This window comes from Sciurus carolinensis, chromosome 5 (assembly GCF_902686445.1).
Source record: "Sciurus carolinensis chromosome 5, mSciCar1.2, whole genome shotgun sequence".
Lineage (NCBI taxonomy): Eukaryota > Metazoa > Chordata > Mammalia > Rodentia > Sciuridae > Sciurus > Sciurus carolinensis.
This window is the reverse complement of record NC_062217.1, coordinates 163,216,222-163,239,999: the sequence shown is the minus strand read 5'-3', so window position 1 is coordinate 163,239,999 and position 23,778 is coordinate 163,216,222. Positions and strand designations below refer to the sequence as shown.

At 53.5% G+C, this 23,778-nt stretch overlaps 1 protein-coding gene across 5 annotated transcripts in view; it reads left to right on the top strand.

Moving 5' to 3' along the window:
• Nucleotides 1–23,778, top strand: part of Hspa12a (heat shock protein family A (Hsp70) member 12A) — a 152,686-nt gene that overhangs the window by 120,198 nt on the left and 8,710 nt on the right. For 4 of the 5 annotated variants that reach the window (XM_047552481.1, XM_047552482.1, XM_047552483.1 and 1 more), the window contains 7 exons: nt 699–826; nt 3,946–4,132; nt 6,206–6,310; nt 11,321–11,437; nt 19,507–19,678; nt 22,985–23,071; nt 23,579–23,683. In XM_047552481.1, coding sequence (XP_047408437.1) covers nt 699–826; nt 3,946–4,132; nt 6,206–6,310; nt 11,321–11,437; nt 19,507–19,678; nt 22,985–23,071; nt 23,579–23,683 — 901 coding nt within the window. The remainder of the gene's footprint in view (nt 1–698; nt 827–3,945; nt 4,133–6,205; nt 6,311–11,320; nt 11,438–19,506; nt 19,679–22,984; nt 23,072–23,578; nt 23,684–23,778) is intronic. The other variant, XM_047552485.1, reaches the window with a different exon arrangement.

Genomic DNA, 23,778 nt, shown 5'->3' with positions numbered 1-23,778 from the left:
TTGGTGGGGAGGAAGGTAGGGGACAGGGGGAGGACAGGCCAGTGGGTAAGTGGGTATTGCTCTCACCTCCTGCTTCAACCAATACACCAGCTTCAACATGTGTTGGCTTTTATGATCTGAGTCGTGTGGGAGTTAAAAGAAAGGAAGTCTACGTTGCTTAAAAAAAATGGGTTCTGACGAATGAGGCTATGGGTGTGGAGGGACACATGACTGGCATGCAGGATCAGGTAGGGTCCTGGGTGTGCCCAGCCTGTGCCCAGTCTGTTCAGGTGCATGAAATGCCGGCACAGGTGGCGAGATCACTGGGAGGCATGAAGGGCACAGCTGGCAGAGGGCTCTGGGCAGTGACTGGAGGTGGCAGGGACTCAGAGGGCAATGGGGAGACAGTGTCTCACCAGGGAGCTACCAGCTTCCGCTCCACGGTAGCGTGTCCCTGATTAGCCATGGGCACACACGGTTGATGAGTGCAAGCAGGGCCCTGCCAGGCGACCTGGGCCCCACTTGGGCACCTCCATCCCCCCTGAGCCACTCATGTAGGGCTGAGGCTGGCCTGCCCTGTCCCCAGGGCTGCCACCTGGCAGACCTGAGCAGGAATGTGGAAGCCCTTCTGCCTGCAGTGAGTACACAGCTGGACAGGGTGGAACTGTCCCCCCAAAGCCAGGCCTGGCCCGGGCACAGTGCCTCACTTGTATCCGCAGAATGATGCGGACCCCAACGTCTCGGAACAGCAGACGTTCCTCGTGGTGGTGGCCATCGACTTCGGGACCACGTCCAGCGGCTACGCCTACAGCTTCACCAAGGAGCCAGAATGTATTCACGTGATGAGGTGAGTGCTGTGGGCCATCGATGGGCAGGTGAATGGCACTTAGGAGGAGGACCCTGGCTTCTGGCCCAGCTTGGCCGAGACCCAGTGTCCACTTTGGGCAAGCCATTTCTGGCCCACAGGCTCCAGGTTCCTGTCGGCCAAAGCCCTGGTTTAATTCTGATACAGTTGGTTGGGGGAGGGGCCAGGCACTAGCTTGAAGCTTGGCCAGGGGAGCCAGGGTATGGCCTGGTGAGAGGAGCTGACCTACATGGCCTCTGTGATGGAGGAGGTCCAGGTGCAGGTGCTGGCCCAGCCACTTGCTGTGTGACTCTGGTTTGAACCAGCTAAGCCTCAGTTTCCTCATCTGTGAAATGGTGATAGTGGTGGTGCCTGTGAATTTGCCTCCTGCAAATGAGATTCCCTATCAAGTACTCAGCATGCAGAGAAGTACCAGCTCTTTCAGGTGAAGGCCTGAAAGGCCACAAAGGCTGAAGGCCCGGGCCCAGGAGAAGGCAGCCAGGGGTGAATCTCGGCCACACGGCCCTGAAGGCAAAGTGGCCCTGGCCTCCTGGGGCCTTGTGTGCCAGATCACCCCTCCCCAACGCCCACCGCTGCGCAGAGCAGCCCGGCAGCCCTCACACCATCCATCCCTGGAAACCAGTGTCTGTGAGGACTCTGCTCTGTCCTGGCGCCTGTGTCGGCTCTCCCAGTCTTGACCCTTGACCTTCTTGCAGCCTCTGTGGCCCCTCAAATCTTTGGAAGCCCGATTTTCCATATAGGAGAGGGTTTGAAATACATTGTAACTGGTTTTGTCTTTCTTTTAACTGATTAACTGTGGAGTTGATATGCATCACTCCCAGAGTAAGATTTTAGGTGTCCTTAAGAAGTGCAGTGTAAAAATACCGGTGGGTCCTACCAGCCTACGAGGTGTGGCTTTACTTCCTCTTGACAACCAGAAGTGGATCAGCCTGAGGCCCTTGTACTTGTGAGAGATTCCAGAGGCCCTTGGGTGTCTGGGTGTCGTCTCCTTAGGAAATGACGGAAAGCCAGCTCTACTAGTGAACCCTGGTGACCATGTAGCACTGAGCGTCCCCTAGCATCCCACCTCTGGTGAGCCAGACGGGTGCCTTTAGGGTCTGTGCTGCCCTCCAGTCAAGGCTTATCTGCTTCCAGGTAGTTGTTCTCAGAAACGTTATTTCCACAGGAGAGTCAGGCAGTGAAAGTGGAAAAGGAGGAGCGAAAACAGCTCTGGACTTGCCGGAAGGAGCGCTAAGGACGGCCACTGTGGCTCGGGCCTTTAGAGACAGATCTTAGTTATTACAGGGTCTTCGGAGGAGGTTGGTTCTGCCTGGATTTTATTTCAGTCAGAACATATTAACATAACCCTGATACAGACTGATAAAGGTATGAAGGAGGAATTTAATATTTTGCATTTAAATAGGAATGGAGGACTAAAAATTTGATGTCACTGTGGAGAGTAATGACAAGACTGTTTGTGAAAAGCCGTGTGTAGAGCTGATGCTTGGCATAAGAATTGTCCCTGTGTCTCCATGCGGTCACCTCGGGGACTTGGGCTCCTGGAGTGGAAGCCTGCGTCCTGTTGGAGCTTGGCTGGAAAATTGGCCGGGGATGATTCCAGGGCCATCAAGCGGCAAATCTCGCTGGAGGTCGGCGCTCCATCGGGACCACCATGGCCCTACTGATGCTCAATAATGCGGTGCAGGGAGCAGGTTTAAGCTCAGCCAGGGGTGCAGCCACAACCCCAGTGGGCCAGGGGAAGCGGCTCATTCCCCTCCGTGCTGAGTCTCCTCCTGAGGCTGCTCACAGGGTCGTGTGGAAGGGAACAGCCTGGGCTCTTGGCAGGCCTGGCTTCTCTGCAGTGAAGACAGGAAGCATGAGTCACCTGCCCTCTCCACCCCACTTCCCTCTTTCTCCTTTCTTTCTGGGCAACAGAAGGAAGGAAGCTTCTCTGGGGTTCAGCCTAGCCCTGCCCTGCTCCACCACCTGTGTCTCTTCTGCCTTTCTTCTGGCTCCTCCTTAGTGGCCCTTTCCCTCCTCAGTCTTCCCATCCCATCTTGTCACCATGGCTGTCCCTGAGCTATGGGGATACCTTGCTTGTATTTTTGACACACTTGACTGGAGCTCCCTGCCATTCCCTCCAGCCTGTCCTGGCCCAGCGCTCAGTGCTGTGACTGTGTCCCCTCTTCTGGGCTCCTGAGCTCGAAGGCCAGGCCCAGTTGGCTCACTTCTCCCTTTGGACGGGCTCTGCACCTCTATCCCTACCTTTCTCTTCCTATGGCTCGTTCATCTCTGCTTCCAGGCCAGGCCTGACTTCTTATCTGCCCCTGGCTTCCTGTCCGCTGTCTTCAGTTTGCTCTCATGAACAGCAGCTCTGATTCCGTCATACCTTGACCCAAGACCTTTGGCGGCTCCCCAGATTTTCTTAAGTCTGTAGGGCTCTTCCCAGCCGGGCCTGCCACTTCCCAGTCTCGTCGCTCGCTCTTCCAGTTACACAGCTGCGCTTCTCATTTACACACGTCGTCCAGCCCTGACCTGCTCACCTCCAGCCCCCGGGAGTGTCCTTCTTTCCTCTGAGATCCAATCTTCCTTTGCTTCTTCAGTCCCCCTGAGTCCTGCACACGCTCCTGGCCACATGGGCTGGTACTTCTGCCTTCTCTGACCCCTCAGGCCACTTCTCTGGTCCCCTCATTTCCACCTGAGAGGGCTGGTATTTATATGTTTTTTTTCAAAGAGGATTCAAGCCAACTTGATGCTGTTGAGTGCTTGCAAATTAAACCCCCCCTCCAAAAGCCAAAACAAATTACCTACCTACCAGTTACTACCTACTGAGTTATTTGAAGGCAGAGCATAAATGTCTTGTCCCTGTGTCACCAGCACATGGCACAGAGTAGCTCCTCAGTAAGTGCTGAGTGAAAGGGTAAAGGCAGACCTCGTTATTGAGCAAGAGCTTGCCAGTTGCCCCTTCTCCTTCTATCTGAATTTGTGTCTCTGGCAGCTGGACCAGCGTGTACCTAAGCATTCACGTCTATGACAGTCATGCATACAGTGGGTGCTTACTACTTGCTACCTGAACTGGGATTTTCAAAGGCCTCCTAACCTCTGCCTTTCCTTGGTGGCAGGCGATGGGAGGGAGGCGATCCTGGTGTGTCCAATCAGAAGACCCCGACCACCATCTTGTTGACCCCCGAGAGGAAGTTCCACAGCTTTGGGTACGCTGCCAGGGACTTTTACCATGACCTGGATCCCACCGAGGCCAAGCAGTGGCTGTATCTGGAAAAGTTCAAGATGAAGCTGCATACCACAGGGGTGAGAGAGCCACGGCCGGGTCCAAGCTCTGCACAGGAGCCAGCCCTGGGGGGCGGGAGGTGTCCCAGCCCAGGGGCCCTTGGGTTTCTCCCAAATAGAAACTAAGGTCCTTTTACCTTGAACACGTGACACTTTTTGTGGGATACACAGTGCTTTCTGATGGACATATAGGCAGGGATACATTCAGAATATTGAACTACTCATTTGTCTTGGAAACTGACCAGTCAGAAGGGACCCTGCCTACAGCTTGGGCACAAGATGCTGGGCTCCCTTCTGTGCCCGGAGTTCCCCTTTCGGTTATTGGACTGTATCGGGAGATCCTCTCTCCACAGGGAAGACCTCAGGGTCTGGGGACATTTGGGGGGCTCAAGGCAGTGGCTATTAACTAATCAATTTGGAAGAAACAACCAGTGATAGCTGGCACATCTACCCTCTGCGTGGGGAAAGAGGAACTTGGGACACCAAACCCGACAACAGGAGGCTCACATGCCAGAGCGGTGGCCTCACTTCAGTTCCCAGAAAGCCAGTTGGGTAAAAGATGCTGAAGCTCGAAGCTGCATAGGAAGCTGGAATTGTTTTCAATTTGAGCATTTTCACCCCCAAAACTTTCTTCAACTCCCAGTACTTGGAGATGCAGATGGTGATGTGGGGTGAGGCCTTGGACCCTGGGGCCCGGCAGCCTCGGGCTAACTGCTGCCTCTGGTACCTTCACGACATTTAATACAAGTTACTTACCCCGCCTGCGCCTCATTTGACTTTGTAAATGGAGACATGACAGTACCCTCCTTGCTCGTGAGGGAACTGTAAGGACTGAAGGAAGGAAGTACAGAAAGCTCCAGAACTCTGCCTGGGACAGGGTAGGCTCTAGTCCAGGGCTCGTTCCCATTAGCATCACTTTCCCTTGTCAGCTGGCAAAGGTTTCAAGGGGAAACTCAGCAGCCAGCACCCTGCCTTCCAAGGCGCTGTGAGCACCACGTACCATGGCTCTCGCTCTGACGCGGACTCTGGCCGGAAGTGACTCCTCCCGTCTCCCCTGATGGGATTTGACACTGAGTGTCAGGACTGTGCAGCTGGAGGCAGCACACTGTTGACTTCAAGTTCATTTTTTTAGTTCAGAGCTGTGGCTTCCTGGTGCTCCACAGGCTCCCTGAGCCTGGGAGCCAAAGGCTGGGTTACCTTTGCTAAGCGCCAGGAGCGGGAGGTGGCAGGCGGGACAAGCACATGCGGAGCGCTCCACCATGCTGGTTTTCTACCCGCCGCTGCTTCTCTCTCCAAAAGCAAAGCATAATCACCCAGCCTCCATCAATCCCAGGGCCCCTGGATTGTTTGCTGTTGAGCATTAATGAGCCTGTTGGTTCCAGGGTCTCCTCCTGGTGTTTGTCCCACTCTCTGCCCATCCTCCACCCCATGGACACTTTTCTGATCATTTTTTAATAACCTCTGTCCACCCAGCATCTGGGGTCCACAGAGCATCTCTGTCCAAAGTCCCCTGCGGCAGCTGCTTTGGCCTCTGGCAGAGAACTGCCGGCGGTGATACTGTGCTCCCAGCCCATGAGACAGGGCAGGCCTGAAAATAGGGGCTCTTCTGTTTCGGTGGCTTGGCTGGCAGCTAATTGGGGAATGAGAGCTTCGTGTTTGTTTAGAGTCATGCGTAGCGGTGAGTTGACATGAACTAGGCCTCCACGAGGGGCCTTCCGAGGGTGACTGTGTGTGACCAGATGCGGAAATAGTATGTAAATTGCATTGGACGCGGTGTCTGCTGCCCATTTTCTCTTCCATCCTCTGCTAGTGCCCTGAAACCCCCAGAAGGTCCAGGGAGAAAGAGGGAGGGAGGGAAGAAGTGGGAGTAAAGTGGAGCCCGGGGGAGCAGCCCGAGCCTCTCACACAGGAAAGGAACACGGCTGCCAGGCCCCATTGTGGGGGACACACCATCCTAGTCTTCCTTGTCAAATGTGGGAAAGCATGAAATACGGCCAACCGGGGTATCCCAGATTTCCCAGCGTCACCTCCCAAAGTCGAAGGTATATCTCTCCTTTGTCTTACTGTGATTCATTCCTCTCCGCCCCCCACCAGGACCTCACCATGGATACAGACCTGACGGCAGCAAATGGCAAGAAAGTCAAAGCCCTTGAAATCTTTGCTTATGCCCTGCAGTACTTCAAGGAGCAGGCGCTGAAGGTAGGGTGGCGGTTGATGCCTGTCAGCCCAGGTTAGGCTCCAGCTCCGGGTGATGCACCTGCCAGCTAGGAAGAGGTGCGGCCTGGAGGGAGAGAACGTGGGCTTTGGGTTCACAATAGCAGAGTGTGGCCTCAGATGTTGCTGGCTGGAGTGGAAGATAGCACAGATGCTTCAGAAAACAGTTTGTAAGTCCCTCAGAAGGTTAAAGATGCCATGCAACAGCAGTGCTACTCTAGGATATATACCTAGGGAAATGGAAACATATTCACACCAACATGTGTATACACGAATGCTCACTGCAGCAGTGTTTATAATGACTGAAAAGTGGAAACAACCCAAATGTCCACCAACTGAAGAATGGATAACCAAAATGTGGTATATCCACACAATGGAATATTATTCAGCCATGATCAGGAACAAAATACTGATACATACCACCATATGAATGAATCTCAGAAACACCATATGAAACAAAAGAAGCCAGATCTGCAGAGGCAGAAAATCGATTATAGTTGCCAGGGGCTAGGGGGTGGGAATGAGGTGTGAGACCAAAGCATAGGGGGTGATTGCACGACCGTGCGGTGCTACTAAAACCCAATGAGTCACACAGCTTAAAAAGGAGGACACCATCATATATGTGGATCATATCACAGTTAACAAAATTAAAGACCACAGGAGACACAGTTGCAGTGTGTAGTCTTGGGCCAGGCGCCTAATCTTCCCCATAATCACTTTCTTACCCTGAAGAGTAGGGCAGATCACCATACCTGGAGGGTCATTTGGACACGAAGGGAAATATCGGACTATGAAGTGCCCCAGGGCCTGGTAGGGAGCAAACCTTGTTGAACGGTGGCTGTTGTCTTTCCTCTCCCCATGCACACCAGACGCGTTGGAAGAAACTGATAGTGTGTGAGTGAGCCCTTGCAATGCTGGTATGGTCTACATGTGCCCCCCAAAAGTTCAAGTGTTGGAAAACTTAACCCCCAAATTCATGATCATGGTATATTCAGGTGGGGTCTTGGGAAATAATAAGGGTTAGAGGAGGTCATGAGGATGGGGGCCTCATGATGTCACTGGTGACATTATGAGAATAGGTGTGCTCACTCTGCCTGGCCACGTGGTGCCCTCCACCCTGTTATGGCCCCTAGAAGGCCCTCAGCAGATGACAGCAGGTGCTGCTGCATGCCCATGAACCTCCCAGCCTCCAGAACCATGAGCCAAATAAACCTCTCTTCTTTATACATCGCCCAGTCTGTGATATTAGTTATAGTGACAGAAAAGGGATGAAGACAGTCTCTCTTGCAAAAGGTGGGTGACCATGCTGGCCCAGAATGCCAAAGCCCGTGGGCTGCTGAGTGGACTATGGCTCAGGGTCTCCTCCCCAGGTGTGGCCATGGGGCTGAGTCAGCGTGAGCTTTTGGTCTGAGGGGATTGAGGATGCCAGAAGCCTTTAGCGTGAGGCGGTCACTAGAAGGAATCAGGTGAGACCTGGGATGAGGCGGAGGGAGAAGAGGAGAAGCGAGGACACGGTGCTGCCTTCCTCCACTCACTCATTTCTGTCTGGAGCACCTTTAACGTGCCAGGTCCGACACTAGTTGCGGCAGCGTAGAAATGAACCCAGCGCACAGGAGTATGTGGTTCGGGTCAGGGTCCTGTTGGGGGAAGCGGAGATCCTGTCCAGTGGGGAACATCAGGGCGGCGGGCTGGGAGGGGATTCCGTGGGAATTTCAAGCTGGTGGGCAGTTCAGGGGTAAAAAGCACAGCAGGCAGCTGGGGCAGCCACAGGAGGAGGGCAGGGCCGCAGGAGACACCCGCATGCCGAGCCCAGATCTGAGAATGCCACGCCAAGGGACTTCTTGGGTGACGGCAGCCATCAGAAGATTTGTAGTGGGAATGACGTGGCCACCAAGGTAGTGTCTGCTGTGACAGACCACCACAGATGGGGTGACTTAGAAAGAACCGTTATTTCTCACAGTCCGGAGGCTGAGAAGCCTAAGGTCAGGGCACCGGCAGGTTTGGTGTCTGGTAAAGGCCTGGTCAGATGGAGCCATGGATTCTGCACCCTGCAGAGCGTGGCAGAAGAGCGTGGGAGGGTGAGCTCACCCTGCAAGGCCTTGGCTGCAGCATTGATCCATTCACGAAGGTGGACTCTCCCCGCCTAGGTGCCCCCTCCCAACCTGGCCTCCCTGGGGATTAAGTTTCCAACAAATGAATTTTGGGGAAACATTCCGACCATACCAGAGAGGGAGGGCGGCCTTTTTCTACATAGCCTGTATGAGGAGGAAAACCGGGAAGAGGCAGCTGAGTCCAATCCTAGGAAGGCTTGTGGGAAGAGCAAGAGTGAGGCTCACACTCAGGGAATGGTGGGGCCGGCTGCGAACCGGACAACCCAGAAGGAAGAGGATCTGGCTTTGGGCAGGAGTGGGTCCCCTTGAAAGCGGGAGGGGAGAGAACTGAGGGAGATGTGGGAGGGGAGGGCGTTAGTATTTGGGAAGGTGGCCACCAGCCAGGGATAGGAGCGGGGCCAGGCCTGCTTGGAGCCAGAGAAGGGGTGAGCGCCACCGTTCCAAGGAGCAGAAAGCAGAAGGGAGGAGCACACAGAGGTGCACCACGCAGGGTCTGTGCTCCACGCCTGGTGGCCCGGGAGGTCCACGTGGGCACACCTGGAACCTCGAGGCCAGTCTGAGACGGGCGGAGGACTCCTGGTTGGGAGGAGACATGGGGGAATTGAGGACTGGAGAAAGTGCATGACATTGGTGCATCTTCCAAGTTCTTCAGAGGGAAAGGAGTGAGCAGCCGGCCTTCCAATTCAGCAGGGGAGAGAGGAGGTGGAGCGAAGGGGACCCTGAATATCAGCCAGGATCCCATCGTGTGTGCGTGTGCGTGTGCGCATGAGTGTGTGTGTGTGTGTGTGTGCATGTGTGTGTGTGCGCGCGAGCTCGTGGGCTCTTCCAGACAGGTTCTGGGAACCTGCTCGCGCCGCGCTCTTTTGCAAAGCAGCAGCTTCTCCCAGCTGGGAGCATGCTGTGAAGAAATGCCACGGCGAAAGCTGTTTGGGAATTTGTCAGGGCCTGGCTGCCATTGAGGACGGCAGAGTGGATTCAGAGGGGAGGGCTCGGCATGCCGGGCCAGGATGCGCTCTGGTAGAGTACCTGCCGAAGTGGAACGCCTGAAATCACATCCATGAGGCGGCCTGGTCAGGAAGCCGGCCCTCACGAAGGGGAGCTGGTGGGGAGCCTGACACCATACGATGCTCTGTGTTGGTGCCTTTGCTTTGCTTTTTTTATGGGGGGAGGGGTTGGCAGTGCTGGGAATGGAACCCAGGGCCTTCGCGCGCTGGGCAAGGCTCCGACACCGAGCCACATCGCGGCCGTCTTTGCCTTCCAGCTGCTCCCCGGTCACTGTGGAGCAAAGGGTCCCTCAGCCTCCCAGACAGCCCAGGGAAGCCCATCCCTCACGCTCTGAGCCCTTTCCTGTTTAAAGGGCTGAAATTAGCCTGCCTGGCGACTGGCGTCCACACATCAGCCTGCTCCCCTGCTTTTCAAAGCCCCGCAGGGACCTGCAAAGAATCAAAATGTAATGATTAAAAAAAAAAAAAAGGCTGCTTTATGTTGACCAAAGGCAGGGGTGTTTCTAAAACCATGTTTACTGAATGTACTTAACACAACTAGTCTGTATACTTAATAATGGTTTAAGATGGCAAATTTTATGGTACTATATTTTTACCACAATTTAAAAATTAGGACTATTTTTTAAAGGCAAAAAAAGAAAAACAGTCTACTGATCAAAGAGGAAGTGAGTTCATGAGAGGGTGGGTCAGACCTGAGATTACTATGTGAAACAATAGGGGATATCAACACAGTCAGAAAAGAGATTTCTTTTAACCAGCCTGTTACTCTTGTGTCCTCAGAACTGACTTTGAGACAGAAGTGCCTTAGTGTGTGTTTAGGTCTGATTTCAGATTCTCTGGTAAATGTGGCAATAGGAGGATTCCCCTGTTGGGGAAGGAAGGCTCTAGTGTTGATCAGAGGCTGTAGCGTTGATCAGAGGCATTCCACCTGTGCTTCATTTGATTTTTGCCAATAATGCTGCAGATTTGTTTTATTGTCCCCATTTTACAGATGTGAATACGAATCTGAGAACTATTGTGGCAACTTATCTATGTAGGCCAGGTGAAAACCTCTTTTGCCATCCTCTTTATGCTAATCCCATCACCCCCGATTCAATTTAACCTTACCTGAAAGTTGAAGGCAGCATGGTTCTTGGTTAGGTGAGGTCATTTTCTCCCTTCCCGTCGTGGCAGGAAAACTCCCCTCCTGTGCTGGGCTTGCAGTAAGGTAGATGACAACCCTGATGGAAGCCAACACCAGTCCTGTGCCTGTGGGTTCCAGCACCCTTCTAGACACGAGACCACGTGTGACAATTTAGTTAAGACCTTGGTCTTTAGAGTCAAGGTAGACCTGGGTCTGGGTCTAAATTTTGGCTCTGCCACTTTCTAGCTGGTCAAAAAGGAAGTGAGTGTGTCCAAGTTTCAGCATTCCTATCTGTAGGAAAGGGACACAGTATCCCTTCCTGCATGGCCTCCTGCAGAGATAAAGTCCTCAAAGTGCTCAAAGGGACTGACACTGGCCCTCAGTAAATGTAGCTCTCGATCCCCCAACACCTTGCAAGCTAGGTCTTATTATTATTATCCCCATTGTATAGACCTGAGAACTGAGGACCAGGGGGTTGTCATTTGTCCGATGTCCAAAGATCAGGCAGACCAAAGGAATTTCCCTCTGACCCACCTCCCTCATTTCTGAGTTACTCAGTGAGCTCTCTGCTTATTGAATATTGAAAAAAGAAAAAAGAAAAAGACCCTTGCTTCCTAACCCGGGTAAGTTGCAGAGCTGTGGAACAGACACCTGGGGAGCCCGCTATGGGAGCTGGATTCTCAGCAAAGCCTGGGGACGCATGCCCTTGGACTAGCACTGCCCCCTGACCCACAGCGTGTCTCTTCCTTGACTTTAGGAGCTGAGTGACCAGGCGGGTTCAGAATTTGAGAACTCGGATGTCAGATGGGTCATCACGGTGCCCGCCATCTGGAAACAGCCGGCCAAGCAGTTCATGAGACAAGCTGCTTACCAGGTGAGGGTGGGGGCGGGGCGGGTGGGACGGCACAGAAGGACCCAGGATGCTCATGGTGGTGACCGTAGCCCTGCTCAGGTATCACCCAGTGTTCACAGGCCTCCTAAGGAGGCATAAAGGGACTTGAGGGGTACCAAGAGCCTCCCATTCCTCAGCTTCCCCCTGAGGGACACATGGGGGTCAGTCTGACAACCACAGGGTCAGGGCTCAGTTTTCTTTCTGGCTCTCTACGATTCCAGGTCATGATTCCACTGTGATTCTCTGGGGTGAGGCGACAGAGACTCAGAGACATTTCTCTGTGAATGAACGGAAGTGAGGGCCTTAAGAAAAAGGCTTTGGAAAACAAGAATATTTGAATAAGAAAAGAGTAAAGACGAGGCACTGACCACTGGTCGTGAACCATGCTGCGCAGCTGCAGCCTGGAAATAAAGGTGCATGATCATCCTGGGCAGACACGGGCCACACGGGCACGCCACGGCACCCAGAGAGGTGGGCGGAGGCAGGCACCCTGTGAGGGCAGTGGCCTGGCTACAAGGTGTGTCAGTCAACAGGGCACTTCTGAGCTTCAGGGACAGGACCCTCCAATGCTGGTGGCCAGCCCACCCCATGGGCCCAGGGCTACCAATCCTCCTGGTCTCTAGCCCTCATGCTCTGAAGACAACTTGAGCCATGTTGGACTTCTGTGAGGAGCTGAGTTCTGGCAAGAATGGTTCCCTTCTCTGGGGCAGAGCTGGTTCCTGTTGAACTTCAACCCCTGGGTCAACTCTCTACATCCTGAGAGTCAATTTTCTGAGTCTTCCACCTCAGGCCCAGCCGGGACCCCTTGCCGAGGCAGTAGATGTCCCCTTGCCTCCATCACACCTCTCAGGAGACATCCTGACCACATTTCCCAGGGGGGACCGTCTGATGAGGTTTGTGGCCGCATGTTTGAGCCTTTCTATATAAACCCCCAGAGTCAACCCTGAGCCCACGTGTAGAGAAACGGCCATGGAGCCCCAGCGTGGCGCATTGTGCTGGATGCTCAGGGCCCTACTCCTCGCAGCACCCAGAGCATACTTGCGAATGGTCAAGGATGGGGAGAACCCCCTTCCTCACACTCTCCCCTTTCCTGAGCTGCTTCCTCCGCTCTTCCCTTCCTTTGGGAATCTGGCTCCCTGTATGGATCTGCCAAAAATAGACTTGTTTTTATAGGGATGAAAGGAGAGGGTGGAGGTTCCAGAAAGGCAATTTCTTTAAGATGGACAGGGGGAAAGCGCAGTCTCACTGTTCACAGAAGCCCCCAGCACCGAGCTTCTCGAGCGCCACCCTTCAGTGTCCAAAGACGGGACAGTGGGACGCGGCCACTTGGGAAGATGCCCCTCTGTGCACAGAGCTTTTCTCAGGAGGAGATTCAAGAGTCAAGGCTCTGACTCAAATTTCCCAGGCCACAGGAAAACTTCAGCAACCAATCTGTGACCCCTCAAAGGGTCAAACTGTATTTTTAGCCTGGAAAAAAAAAAAGAAAAAGAAAAAAAGAGGGGCAGTTCCTGGTCAGTTCATCAGGGCCAGGAGCCCCCGGGAGCTTTTCCTAGGATGGCCTCTCTGAATGGGTGGGGCCCCACACTGGACAGCCTGAGGGGGAAACCAGGCCGGGAGGGCTGTGGAATTAAAATGGTCCCTCCGAAAGAAAAGGGCCAGCAGCTCCGGTCAGGGACAGTTGTGACCAGCGTGGTGAATTTGCTTTCTGAAGCCCAGAGGCACCCTGTAGGCAGGGCCTGGCTTCTCCAGGCTGGGTAACGTTTTCAGGGCCAGTATTCTTGCTGTCGAGGCTTCAAACCTTGATAATTTTTCTTTGATCCTTGTGTTCAATTTACGTGGCCCAGTGGATTTCAAGATGGCAGAGATCATCCTTGGCTCTTTATTCACTAGACACACCTACAGGCCTCTGTGGGCCTGGGCTGTGGCAGACCCTGGATTCATCTCCTGCCGAGACAGGTCCCTGCCCTCCTGCTGCTCATGGGAGAGCAGCTCACAGTTTGGGGCCACGGTGGGGGTGGGACTGGGGGTGGGGGTGCATTAGGGGCACGGTTGTTTTGTGGACTTATAGGTGGTCTCTTCAGCTTGTCTTCTGAAGAGTTCGAGGGCAGAACCAAGGGAGGTTTGCTGCGTCTCTCCATGCTGTCCCGCCCCGCCATTGTTAGACAGAATAAGGAAGATACTATACCATGATAGCAAATTTTATGGGTCAGCTTGACTAGGCCAGGGAAGTGCTCAGCTACTTGGCTAAAATTTATTCTGGAGTTTTAAATGAATTTGGCATTTAAGTGGCTAGACTGAGTAAAGCAGATCCTCTCGTGGCTGGGTGTGCGCCAACCCCGGAAGGCAGGGTAGGGCAGAGGGCTGACCCGCACTGAGAGGGACAAAATGCCTCCTTCTTGTGTTTGAGCTGGGACCTTGGTTTTTTTCCCTGCCTTTGGACTGAAGCTGAAATGTGGCTCTTCCTGGGCCTCCAGCCTGTGGCCTTTGGACAGGATCTGCACCACTGGCCCCCCCTGGGACTCCAGCTTGCTGACTGCAGAGCTTAGGACTTGTCAGACCCTGGAACTGTGAGCCAGGTCCTTCCAATTGGTCTCTTTGTATGTTTCCCTACCTCCTATTGGTTCTGGTTCTCTGGAGAACCTGGCTAATGCAGACCTGAGCAAAACCTGTAGTCCTCAGTCCAGTAACCACTGAGCATGCTCACGGGGCATCCATCTCTCTGGAAGAGATTCTGCAGGTGGATATTGTTTCCTTCTACAAGGTGGTGACTGCCCACCTGCCCCTCTGCCCACAGAGCATCCCACCAGCCTGACTTCAGGCATAAGAGCCTGAAGAACGAAGCAGGATGGGTGGGCCGTCAGGACAGGGGGGACTGGGCACGTCCTCTGCTTGGGCAGGAAATGTGGAGTCCTTCCAAGCTTATGGAGGCTTCCCGGGCCCACGTTCATGGCACAGTCATGTGGGGCTGAGCTGCACCCTCCCACCTGCCAGGTGGAGGGGAAAGAGGTGAGAGCAGACCGGGGGTGGCCCTCTGCTCCCTGTCTTCTGGTTGGGGGCCTCCGCTCAGATCACTGCCTGGGGGCTGCAGAGCCAGGCAGGCAGGTACATTTCATCTGCAGGACACACCAGGCTTGTCTGGTCTCAGTGCTTGTTGAAGAAATGGGTTAAACTGCCATCGTTTATAATTCACAGACTCAGGACACTTATGGACCCTTTAAGAGCATCGGCGACAAGATGGTAGTGGGAAGAACAGCTGATTCCCCCCTCCAAGTCCTTTGGGAAAGACCTGGAACTGGGAGAGAGTTCCACTGAACTGACCATGAGTAGTAACTACTTCCAGATTTTTCTAAAGGCATTTTGCCTAAAATGTGTAACTCTAGTAGGTTCCAGAAACCTGTTAAATACATGATGGTCCCATGTGTATGGTGATCTCTTCTAACATGGAGTCACAGCTGCATTTCCTCCTTGTCCGAACAAGCTGTGGGGAGAAACAGTCCTACGGGGAGACAGAAGTTCGTCACATCCAGCAGTGGCACAGCTGTAGCCCTCTTTAGCCTGATGACAGGCCGGCAGAGCACTTAGCAGGTCTGGTCACTTTTCTCAGCTGTGGACACAGTCCCTTGGCAGATCCTCCTGGCAGACTGCAGAGGGGGAGGAGCGGAATCGGGGAGCTGAGCAGTGGGGGTAAACACCCACTTCCACAGGCTCCGAGTCTGCTCCTGCTGGGGAGCTCATGATCACCAAGTGAGGCTCTGAAAAGCCGTAGGAGGTTGCTCCCGCTGCCCCGGATTCCTGGAGGAGTCCGGGGTAGCAGTTAGCTGACCTCCCGGTTCAGGCACTTTGTAGAATTCCCAGGTCGTGTCTGTGGAACGTGTGCGCTCAGCAGAGACAAGGGTCGGGAAGTGCAGAAGAGAGGCCAGCTGGAGGGGCGGTCAATTCGTTGCCTTTGCAGCTGCCTCCCGAGCAACTACTGTGCACTACAGGGCAAGAAGACCTAACTGATGCCCTTAGAAAAGGTACCGTCTACTTAGGTGGAGGCAGAATCAGTGAAGTGTTGACCTGGGCCCCTGTGGAGGGACACGTCTCGCTGGCATAGGAGCAGTGCCATAGCAGAATCGGCAAAGGCAGAGGGCATGTCCTGCAGCTGACCCTGGCCACGCGTCTCCAGGAGGGCTGCTGTTGTGAGTGGCTGCAAGAATTCTTTTGCATTTCTTTCTGTTCTCGGAAGCCTCCAGTGACTCTGGGATTCCTCCTGGGGAGATGGAATTTGTACCGAGCCCAATCCCCCCCCCCCCCGCCCCCGCCCCTGCAGCTCTCCTCTGTGGCTCTGCTGGAGTGGCTGGTGGGAACAAAGTCCCTCTGCTGGAGACTGTGATGGGGGCTGGGTCAAGCAAAGGAGGGTGCTTGCTCTGTCCTGGTCTCCCCGCACTGCCCAGACCCCTCTCTGACCTTGCTGCTTCCTCCCCTCTGGGGTCGCGCCCTCTTCACCCCTTGTCTGTATCTTCTTCCGGGTGCAGTGAGGAAACCCACTCCCCCCAAGGAAATGTGTCACAACTATTGTCATGGAACCAAGGCCAGCCCAGCTGGGGAGGGACAGATGAAAGGTGCCCCCTGCAGGTCCAGCCCATGCGGAGCTGTTGGAGAGGACTGGGGTCCGCCAGGTGTCTCTTTTTGATGTTAGGATATGGGAACTGCGGATAAGGCTCTTCATGCCTCTGAACTTCTTGATTTGATTTTCCATTGACAGATTCCCCATCTAAGTCAGAGTCTCCGCTCAGAATCTCAGGAACGGTCAGGTGGAGGGGTTCATGTGCAGCTCCTTCTCCTCTCCTGTCCCCTCCTGCCCCCTCCTGCCAAAGCCCAGACCCGTGTCTCTCTGGTTGGCACATGGGGTCCTGCTGTGGCAATCCTGCCTGACAGATTGACATCCCAGCGGGACAGGATGACGGTAATGTGGCTTTGGGTCGGCAGGGTCTTCCTTAACACTAAGTCTGTGGGCTGCACCGGGGGCTCCGTCCCCCAGCCCCCTCTGCCACCGCTGCCTAGTTTATTTTCTAATCTGAACTTAGCACAAGAATCTTGCCACACAGGCCCAGCTGTTCCTTGGCAGCCAGTCCTCCCTGTTAGCTTCTGCTCTTCCAGGAGGCCCTTGATACAGCAGTGCGGGAGTGGAAAACAGTGAGGAGCTGTCCTTCGGAAGGGCTTCTCCTGGTCTTATTTTGGATTTCCTCCTCTGGGACCCTTGGAACTCGCTCGGTTCAGCAGTTTCAGAATTTTGGGTGGAACTGCATGTTGTGACCCGCATCCTGTTTCCTTGTGCACCTTAACTTTCAACCATCTTTGTGCTGAAAGGATGTCTAAGCTGACTCTGGGAGACAGTGATGCTGGGGAACAGAGATTGTTTTAAAATAAAATAGTTTTTTAGTTGTAGATGGACACAATAACTTTATTTATCCATTTATTTTTATGTGGTGCTGAGGATCAAACCCAGTGCCTCACACATGTGAGGCAAGCACTGAGCTACAGCTCCAGCCCAGAAACAGAGATTTTTAATTGCTTCAGTGAGCAATGGAAAATCTATTCAGGCCCTAGTCAGTGGCCTGTTGACCAGTGTAACGTAAGGGTGCCCTTGACCTCCTCCACCCATGGAGCAGGATGACAGGCCTCCTGCCTAGGTGGGTACTGGGCAGTGGGGAAGGAGGCTTCCTGTGGATGGTGCAGACAGGGTGTGGTTCCCTCCTGGTTTTATAAAGCCTGTCTTCCAGAGGGGCTCTGCCACTTGAGAGACATTTGGTATTTACCAGCAGGTCACCTATCTGCTGGTCATATGGCCTTAGGACATCATCAGCGGCATTTCCTCTTGGGTGTGGCTGTTATGGAGAACTTCTGACAGCCTGTCCAGGCAGTGAGTCATCTGATACCGCCCCAGAATCAGTGGGTGAAACATGGTGCCTCAGAAATGGCCCAGGAGGGTGTGTGAGAGGCACGGGAGGGTTTTGCCAAAGTACCAGGGCTGGCTGGGGACCTGCGACTGGAGGCACTAACGGCAGGAGATAGTGAGCCCTTCAGAGCCTGGTCCGCAGGGCTCGTGTTATGGGTTGGATATGAAATGCCCCAAAGCAGCCAAGTCCAGAGGTGGGGATTCTGGGAAGTGATTGACTGAGGACCTCCTTCGATGGATTAATAATTTGAATGGACTACGGGGAGCAGGTGGAAACCACAGGCAGGAGGAGCATGGTTGGAAGAAATCTGTCACTGGGGGCGTGCCCTTGGGATTATATCTTGTCCCTGGCCTCCTCTTTCCACCTCTGCCTCTGGGCTGCCATGTGCTAACAGCTTCCCTCCACCACACCCTTCTGTCATGGCGTTTAGCCCCACGTCAGGCCTAAAGCGATGGAGCTGGCTGATCATAGACTGAACCAAAATAAATCTTTCCTCCTTTAAGTTGCTCTTTTCTTTCTTTTTTTAATCACAATGAAAAGTGGATTAATATTACTCAAGTCCCCAGCCTGCGCTGGGTGGGACTTCAGGTTGGACACCCTTGAGCAGGACTGTGCTGCTTTAACACTGAAAGTCTCACGTTCCGGAAAATCCCTCTGTTCTGAGTGACCTGGCAGAGCTGGTCCCCCACTCTGGGCCTTGGTCTTTCTACATTAGGTGAAGGAGCTGAACGAAGGCTCGGAAGTCCTGTTACGTTTCTGACATCCCATCTGAATCTGCCTCCTCCTTTCTCCGGATGGGCCCTCCTAAGCCCCTCTGACCCTAGGCCAGCTCCTCCTGATGAGAGGTGATTTGTGCAGGCCCGACATTAGGAGAACTTCCGTTTCTGGTCCATGAGAAGAATCCTCAAAACCTCCAGGGTCTGGTGTAGAACCAGTGTCATGTAATGACGCTCTTCACCTCCTCCACCCATGGACCAGGGGGCTTCCTCCCAAGGGGGTGTGGCATGAGGGCCGCAGCCCGAGGCTTCCTTGGAAACACTGACAATGCAGCACAGTGGTGAGAGGAACCACCTGTGCTCTTTCCATCCTGTAGGTGGCCAAGGAAACCCCGTGTGCACCCAAGCAGCCTCCGCTGTGAGCCCTCCTGCTCCAGCTCAGGGGCGTGGGAAGTGGGCAGGGATCTGCAATAGGCCAAGGCTCATTTCTCAGAGCACCTTCAGAAAGGTGGTTCTGGGGCTTCAGGACTGGCCCTTCTTAGGACCTGGAGGGGACATGACTGGGACAGGTCACATGTCACAGAACTGAAGCATTTCTGCCTCCTGGAGGCTGAGATTCCAAATGCAGATGGAGGCCACAGATGAGAACCTGGGGACCATGTTTTTACAACTATATTTGACATGGTGTGTAATATTTACTGCTGTATTTGATATGTATGTTTACACTTACAAACCATGAGAAGAATAAAGGCTTTGATAAGATACCTGTTGATGACTGCCCATATTCTAGAAAATGAGGGACTCCTTGGAATTCCAGGAGGGGCTTCCTCCTCCAGGAGTGACTGCTCATACACCTCCCCAAGGAAGAAAATGGCAGGAGCCCTCCCAGCGTTCTGGGGACAGCAAATCAGAGTCCCTTACAGCCGAGTCAGATGCTTACCTGGCTGAGGTCTACAAGATGGGTGCCTGCTGTGTGGCCCATTGTAACCAGGGAAACAGATCACCTGCCTTCTGTCCCATGATGGTTTTCTAAGTTTGGGAGCTTTGTAAACTGTCCTTCTGCCATTTGGGGATAGAACCCCATCTGCACCCTACCGCCCTGGGACACCTTGCCTCCTCCCTGGTGCTTCTCAGTTCTGGGTCAAGCAAGGTCCAAGTGCAAGAGGTCCCGTGAGCGGAGAGCCTTGTCTTTCTTGACCTGGTCAGGAGGGTGCTTGTACCTTTTCTTTAGCCTTCCTGAGGTGTTTGGGGCTTGGTTTGCAAAAGCCTGTCAGGATGTCCCAAACAAGCAGAGCTTGAGGGTTCCTTCCTTGGGAGTGTCAGACCAAGGCCTGAGTGGCTCTGAGTGGCCTGCACAGGGAGCCCGGTCCCAGCCTCAGCTTCTGTCTTCCAGGCAGGCCTGGCCTCCCCCGATAACTCGGAGCAGCTCATCATTGCCTTGGAGCCCGAAGCCGCCTCCATCTACTGCCGGAAGCTGCGTCTGCACCAGATGATTGAGCTGAGTGGCAAGGCGGCCGTCAATGGGTACAGCGCCAGTGACACAGTAGGAGCGGGGTTTGCACAGGGTACCTCTGCTCTCTCTCTCCCTCCCTCCTGTCTCCCCTCCCTCCCTGGGTGCTTCTCTGCCTCTGATGATTTAGAGGCTCTTAGTGCTGTAAGGAAGGATCGAGATACTTTAGGAGGAGCCTGGCTTTAAGCCTCTCTGTGCTGGCCTCCCTTCCTGGCCTCTTGGAGGACACCTATAAACTAAGCAATTGTCACCTGGCTTATCACCCTCTAGTGCCTGGAGGGGGCTTCTCAAGAACCTGAAGGTAGCCAGAGAGTAGCTCATCAAACCCAGGGCCTCGTGCATGCTAGGCAAACCCTCTACCACTGAGCTACACCCCCAAACCTCATCTTTCTAGCTCTCAATCTTCCTTGCCTATTAGCCGATTCTTCCTCTAATCCCATTTTCCTGTTATTAATTCCTCCATTAAGACTGTCCATGTACTGCTGACTCACTCAGTGGGGCTGCTTTCTGTGTGATGAGCTCATTATGTGTCTTAGCTGAGGTTCAAATACATATGACATGGGCTGACCTGACCTCCTGGCCCAGGGGATGCTCACTTAGCTGCGGGAAGAGCATCCACTTGGGGAGGCCCAGGGTGAGTATTTGGAGGAGGTTTTCCTTTTTAATAGTTATGTTTTGAATAGTTACCTGCATGCAAGTTGGTCACAATCCTGGTCCCCAGAACTGATTTCCCTGGTGTCCAGGGCTCTGTGGGTCTTCAGGGCTTCAGCATTTGCAGACAGGCTGGGTCAGAGTCAGAACACCGCATATGTATGGGTGTTAATGGGTCCTGCGCACTACGGGTCTGGGCTCTGCTGTGTTCCCAGATGAGGACAGGGAAGGCAGAAACCCTCCTGTCACCAGTGCCCCAGGCCCCAGGTCCAGGAGTAGGAGGAAGACATCAGCTGCCCGCTGGCAAGCTTGATCTCAAGTTTTCCTGGGTCTCCACCCCAGAAGCCCGAGTGTGTCCCAAGGCCCTAGCCTCTGCTGACCCTGAGCAGATACACATTCCTGCCCCTGGGGGAATGGGGGATCTTCTCCAGGCTGCTCCTCTTCCTCTTCACAGGGTAACTGCCCCAGGGTCCACCTCTTTGCATTTGAATCCCTGGAGTTTGAACCTCAGCCAGGAGGCGGCGGCACAAGGTTTGCTTGTCACCAGGCTGCAGCCACAGCCCGCCAGGGCTGTGTTAGTGCCTTAGAGCTGATTTCCCCAGAATGCATGCCACAGGCTTCCCTTTAAATCCCAGGGCTGGATGAGCCCCTTTCAGTAATGCTGTGCCTCCCCAAGGGAAGTCGAGGCTGGCCTTCCAACTCACCAAGTCAAACACATTAACACTTGCACACTTGGGACAACATGTATATGTGTTTGGGTTTCCTTCTTTATTGTTTTCATCGGAAAAAGAGGGAAAGACCGAGCTTATGTCTTACATGTAAATTCTCAGTTGTTCATAAAAAGAAATTCATGTTGCAATCAGCTAATTCTGGCATAGCTCCTCCTATAACTGAGTAGAACATATTTTCGGGGGCACCTGATTTTTGATCGTAGCTCTGTGTGGGCTTGTGGAATTTGCTGTCTCTGTGTGTTCAGAGGGGCTTCCTGGATGTCAAAATCCTCCAATTATGGGAACCACACCTCGGAGGGGCCACAAGGCAAGGGATCTGGTGTCAGGCTCGCTTTACAACTGGACGTCTCTCCCAGAAGGAGGGGTGCTGCGGCAGAGCACTAACTCAGGACACTGAGCGAGCTGCTTGCAGGCTTCCTTGTGGGGGGCCAGGGAGCCCCCTGAGGAGTAGAGCTGGCGCTCGGCCCCCAGCATGCAGGGTTCGTCATTGGCGTTTTTATCCTAAGGGTTTAAGGAGATCAATATAGGACACATTTTTTTTTTCACAATCTTGGGCTTAATCTGCCTTAAAAAAAATAGGATAATTTCTGAGAGCTAGAACATGCTCTGTTGGCCCTGTGTGGCTTTTTTTGTGAATGCCATCGCAGTGTCATCTAGAGACAGCAGAGGCCCACTGCAAGTTCTGGAGCCAGTGCTGAAGTGAGAGAGAGGCCCTGATGTGGGGGCCCTTCTGGGACACCTCCCTCTCCACTCCATCTCAGGCCTTGACAACTTGGAGTCGGCCGAGCTGGCTGGGCATCTGAAGTTCTGATCCCCTGTGAAACTGTTTTGCAAACACTGTGCTCCTTGCTGAAAAAGGATTGTGGGCCAAGGGTGCTTCACTGGGTTCCCAGCAACCAAGGGCAGTTCCGAGACAGCAGCAGCAGCTCGGGGACTTAAAAAAAAAAAACGGTGGTGGGGGTGAGTGGTGGGATGGGCAGCAGAGCCTTCATCCTGCTCTGACTCAATCCTGGTAGTGTCCTTTGATACTAGTGCTTTGCCTTCATTATCACCTACTGTGTGCTAAAGAGGAACTGAGGCCAACTACCAACATCCCCACTTTATGGATGAGGAAACTAAGGCTCAGAGGAGTTAAGCGATTTGCCCCAACTCCCACCTTGGCTGTGTCCTCTCACAGCCTCTTTCTCATCTCTAACATCTCATTATTCTGCTTTATCAAACCTCCCTGTAAGTTGTTCAATCTCAAAGGTCTCAGGGTTCGTGGGTTCATTTTGAGCTGCAAGACAAGAGTTGCAAGTCCCTTCACCTCACCTGACCTGGTTTCCTCTTCTGAACATAGGACACTGGTTAGTACCCTATCGTCTTCCCGTCCCAGCAGCCCAAGCCAAGGCAGGGCCTGTGGACTCACGCAGAGGTTGTCCCCAGGATTCAGGAGCAAGGAAGTGCCAAGCCTGGCAAGGTTCAGATGCCACCTTGTGGCTGAAGCGCCACCTTGTGGCTGAATAGTACATTGGCTTCAACAGAGTCAGGAAAGGGCTCCATCCATTAATCCAGATCCAGATTAGGAAAACATACCCCACATTCCTTGTATCAAAGTTCGTTGATGTGAAATTATTTAAGTGAGCTCAGTGCAGGCTGCTTGGTCAGGGCTTCCTCCCTGGAGCAGCAAAGCTGGGACATTGGTTGATTTTATTCACCCATTCCCCCCAAAAATGTCACCAGAGGAAGGGAATGTCCTCAGGGCGGGCTTTTCAGCTGTCCAGCAGATGAAGAGATGCAGGCTGGTGCAAAGAGCCACCTTCTCTCAGAAGAACTGGCTTTGCGATTCCCAGTGGGGTGCTTATTAATCGTTTTGATCGCGTGTCAGTAGACATTCCGTTCCTGAACCTCCTCGTGCTGTTATCTCCGCCATCTGCAGATGACTGTCCGCTCTTTCATGCTTTCTTACCCATCGCCCTTTTCTTTCTGTCGGCCGCTAGCTAAGGAACACGTACGGCGTAATCGTCAGAGTCGGACCTTTTTGGTGGAGAATGTCATAGGAGAAATCTGGTCCGAGCTGGAGGAAGGTAGTGTCCTTGAATGTCCTTTGCCCTTGCTGAATTTTATTTATTTATCATTTTTGCGTGTGCGGCTGTTTTTGCATTCCCACTTGCTCCTTTTGCCCTTTTGGAAAATGTTCAAAGTCAGTGGGTTTTTAAGGCCACTCACCCAGGGAGAACCCTTTTGGGAGCTGCTGTTTTGCATGTTGTAAAGCCTCTTCCCAAAGAAGGTAGGAACTGGAACTCCCCATCCTGGAGTAAGTCTTGTGTTAAGCAGCAGGTAACGGTACGTGCTAGGTGTGTGGCACTGTGTGATGTGCATGCAGTGGTCTTCCAGAGTCCTCTTCTGGGTTCTTCCTTGTCCCTGCTTAGCTGGCCCTCTGAATAACTTGCTGTGCTACTAATTAGCAAAACCACTGTACTAGGGTGGAGTGTGGGCAGTGCTTAGCTGGGTAGACCCAGTTATCCTCCACCAGCTCATTTCAGATGGGGTTGGCAAATGGTCTATGTAAAGAAGGGCTGTGTCTGTACCAGGTGACAAGTATGTGGTGGTGGACAGCGGCGGAGGCACCGTAGACCTGACAGTCCATCAGATACGGCTACCTGAGGGACACCTGAAGGAACTGTATAAAGCAACAGGTGAGCCACAGCAGCTGTGTTCTCACCAGCCCTTTTCAGACAGTTGCACTTCTCGGTCTTCAGACTCCACATGGTGCTTCCTTCTCTTGATGTCA